Source organism: Lactuca sativa, chromosome 1 (assembly GCF_002870075.4).
Source record: "Lactuca sativa cultivar Salinas chromosome 1, Lsat_Salinas_v11, whole genome shotgun sequence".
Classification (NCBI taxonomy): domain Eukaryota; kingdom Viridiplantae; phylum Streptophyta; class Magnoliopsida; order Asterales; family Asteraceae; genus Lactuca; species Lactuca sativa.
The window spans coordinates 4,666,850-4,669,502 of NC_056623.2; the positions used below are offsets into that span (position 1 = coordinate 4,666,850).

At 46.9% G+C, this 2,653-nt stretch overlaps 1 protein-coding gene across 1 annotated transcript; it reads left to right on the plus strand.

The window, feature by feature from the left end:
* The first annotated feature begins 728 nt into the window (after positions 1–728).
* On the plus strand, positions 729–2,016 carry LOC128126289 (uncharacterized). The gene is made up of 3 exons (XM_052764032.1): positions 729–1,119; positions 1,277–1,437; positions 1,741–2,016. The coding sequence occupies exons 1-3, from the start codon at positions 729–731 to the stop codon at positions 2,014–2,016; spliced, it is 828 nt and encodes a 275-aa protein (XP_052619992.1).
* The last annotated feature ends 637 nt before the right edge of the window (positions 2,017–2,653 follow it).

Below are 2,653 nucleotides of genomic sequence, written 5' to 3' on the forward strand. Positions count from 1 at the left end.
CTCTTCAATGGCGGACTCCTCTTCAGTTCATGCTACCTCCCACATTTTTCCCATCCGCCCTCAACAAAGCCTGATCATTGATCTCACTCCTCAAGTCTACGATGCTTTTATGTTCCCAATCGTGGAGTGCCTCAAGTACTCTCCACTGGTTCCAGCACTAACCAAGGTCGAACTCGTTCCAATGGAGTGTTTGTCACAAATCTTCTCAACAGCCCAATATGACAAGTCTATCGATCGAATCTTCTTCGACATTCTTGATAACAAGTCCTCCATCTCCAAACAACGATTTTGTTCGCTTTTAGGGTTTGAACCTGATGAGTCTAGGGTTAACCCTGAATCTATTCCCGTGGGTCAGTTGTTCTCCATGTTTTACAACATGGGTTACACTGAGATTCTGACCACCGTTACAAAGTTCAAGAAATCATGCTTACCTCCTCAGTGGAATGGCTTCTACTGTGTTGTTCAAAGGGCTATCGGAACGGAGTGCAGGTTCAGATGGGGCGAGTCGATTGTTTATGACCATTCTCTATGGGTTGTACCACGACATCAATCTCGATTATGGATCGGTTCTATGGCAGCAGCTGATTCAGAGCCTTGCGTCCACTTCTCGCCATTCTGAAATCTCTTATGCCAGATTCTGGACGCTGGTCACAAAGTGGGCGATGGACAAGTATCATGTCCCTGTTGTTGCTGATTCTCCACTCTCCTTGATAGGCACTTTGCACACTATGAAGATCATAGTGTCTGATTCCTCCAAATTTCAGTTCGTTGGCTCAATCCCTGAGTCAATGTATGGGTGTGTTCCAAACGATAGTCGCATCATCAGAACTTACAAGGAGTTTCATCGCTCAGGTCCCAGAGAGCTCATTCCTGAAATGATCCAATCCATTCATGACGCTGACAGGCCTGCTCCCAAGGGAAAGAAACAAGACAAGGGAAAGGACAAGAAAGTTGTCAAAGGAGCGAAGGGTCCTTCTCCAAAGAAGCGCAAACCTTCCAAGGAAGCTCAATCCCCTCCACCAAAGAAGAGGAAGACTCAACCCAGGCGTAAACTTATTCTTGCCTCCTCCTCCAGTGAATCTGAGGAAGAGAGTTCAGACTCAGAAGAGTCCCTTCGAGGTAATACTTCTCCACGTTCACCTTCCCCTGAGGTACCTATTTCCTCTAAACCCTGTCTCTCCTCCCCCAATCTCCATCTCTATTTCCATTCCCCCCATAACCTCCGCTACTCAAATACCACCCACATCTATCCCTGTCCCACCTCCTATTTTCACAGAAGCTACCACAACAACCACCGCTGGGGTTCGAACCAATGTATCTGATACGGGGGCTCCTACTTCAGCACCTGAACCTACCCCACCGTCGCCTTCATCTCCTGATCAAACAGCAGAAGATGAGGAACCTTTTCTTAGAGGAGAGGACATGACGTTTGACTCGGTCTACTACAGTCCGTATCAAGTGCAAAGTGATGATGACGATGATGCTCCAGTCACCAAGAAGCATCTCAAGGAACTACATGAGAAAATCGATAGTCTCATTGCTTCCTCCTCCTCTTCCTCTCGGTCCACTATCTCAGAGGCTGGTTTTCAGGGGCTTGTTGATACATTCACCAAGGCTCATGAAGCCTCCATCATCTCTGCCACTGCTGCTATTGACGCCTCTACCAAGGCGTATGCTGCTGCGACCGAAAAAGTCAAAAAACTATTTGTTGATGCTAATTCTCTTTTGGAGTATTTATAGGGATCCGCACACTCCAATGCAGAGAAGCTTGATTCTCTTGTCCACAAGCTGGCCACTTCAGTTGCCTCTGAACTGCAGTCCTTTGCCAGTCTTCGTCAGTCTCTCAATGATGACAACAAATTATTCCAGGCGACTATTGAGGAGCGTTTGACAAAGCTGCAAGAAGATCTCGCTTCAGAGAACTCAGTGATGGATGCTCTTGCTCGGAAGACTACTGCTCTTAAGGTCAAGAGTCTTCATCTTTTTCAATCAGAAAAGGAAGTTGCCTCTCTCTGATCTGAGCGTGAGGTTATCTCATCATGTGTTTCGGATGTCCACGCTTCCCTCTCCAACATCATCGAAGCACATGATCCTATCCTGAACTACTCTGTGAGGCGCACTCTAGCAGAGAAGCTTGCTCCTGCCCTTGCCCTACTAAGCAAACTTGAAGGGCTTCTTGAGTTCGTGGCCCATCCGAAACAAGGGGGAGAAGATGTGTCTCAACCGCCTCCCACTTCCACAGAAACTAAAGCAACCGAACCTCCTCCAGCAGGTCAAGCCTCAGGTTCGGGTGTCAAAGACAAAGGAAGGAAGATTGCTGAAGACAGTGATGATGATGATAAAGAGACCATCGCTGATCTCTTGAAGAAACAAGGCTGGGAAAAAGATGCTGACATGAGCGTTCGCGTTGCCAGAGAGTTTGAGGTGAACGAACGAAAAATGAAGGAGGCTCATGATCTTCTTGAGAGTAGGAAAACTCTTTTTCCTCCGTGGACTCTCGAGAAGCTTTTAAAAGAAGCAATTGAAACTCCCAACATCTTGTGGCTCGAACCAGTGATTTCTTTGGATCGGATCAATTCTGTCGATTCTCAATTCAATAAGCCACTGACCCGAAAGGCCTTCATCTTCCATGCTTTTGATAATATTGCTGATG

Coding starts and splice junctions, on each gene's coding strand:
- LOC128126289 (XM_052764032.1), top strand. CDS start 729: ATGAAGATCATAGTGTCTGATTCCTCCAAATTTCAGTTCGTTGGCTCA. Junction 1,120..1,276: donor CTCAGAAGAGTCCCTTCGAG/GTAATACTTCTC, acceptor CTATTTTCACAG/AAGCTACCACAACAACCACC. Junction 1,438..1,740: donor AGGACATGACGTTTGACTCG/GTCTACTACAGT, acceptor GAGTATTTATAG/GGATCCGCACACTCCAATGC.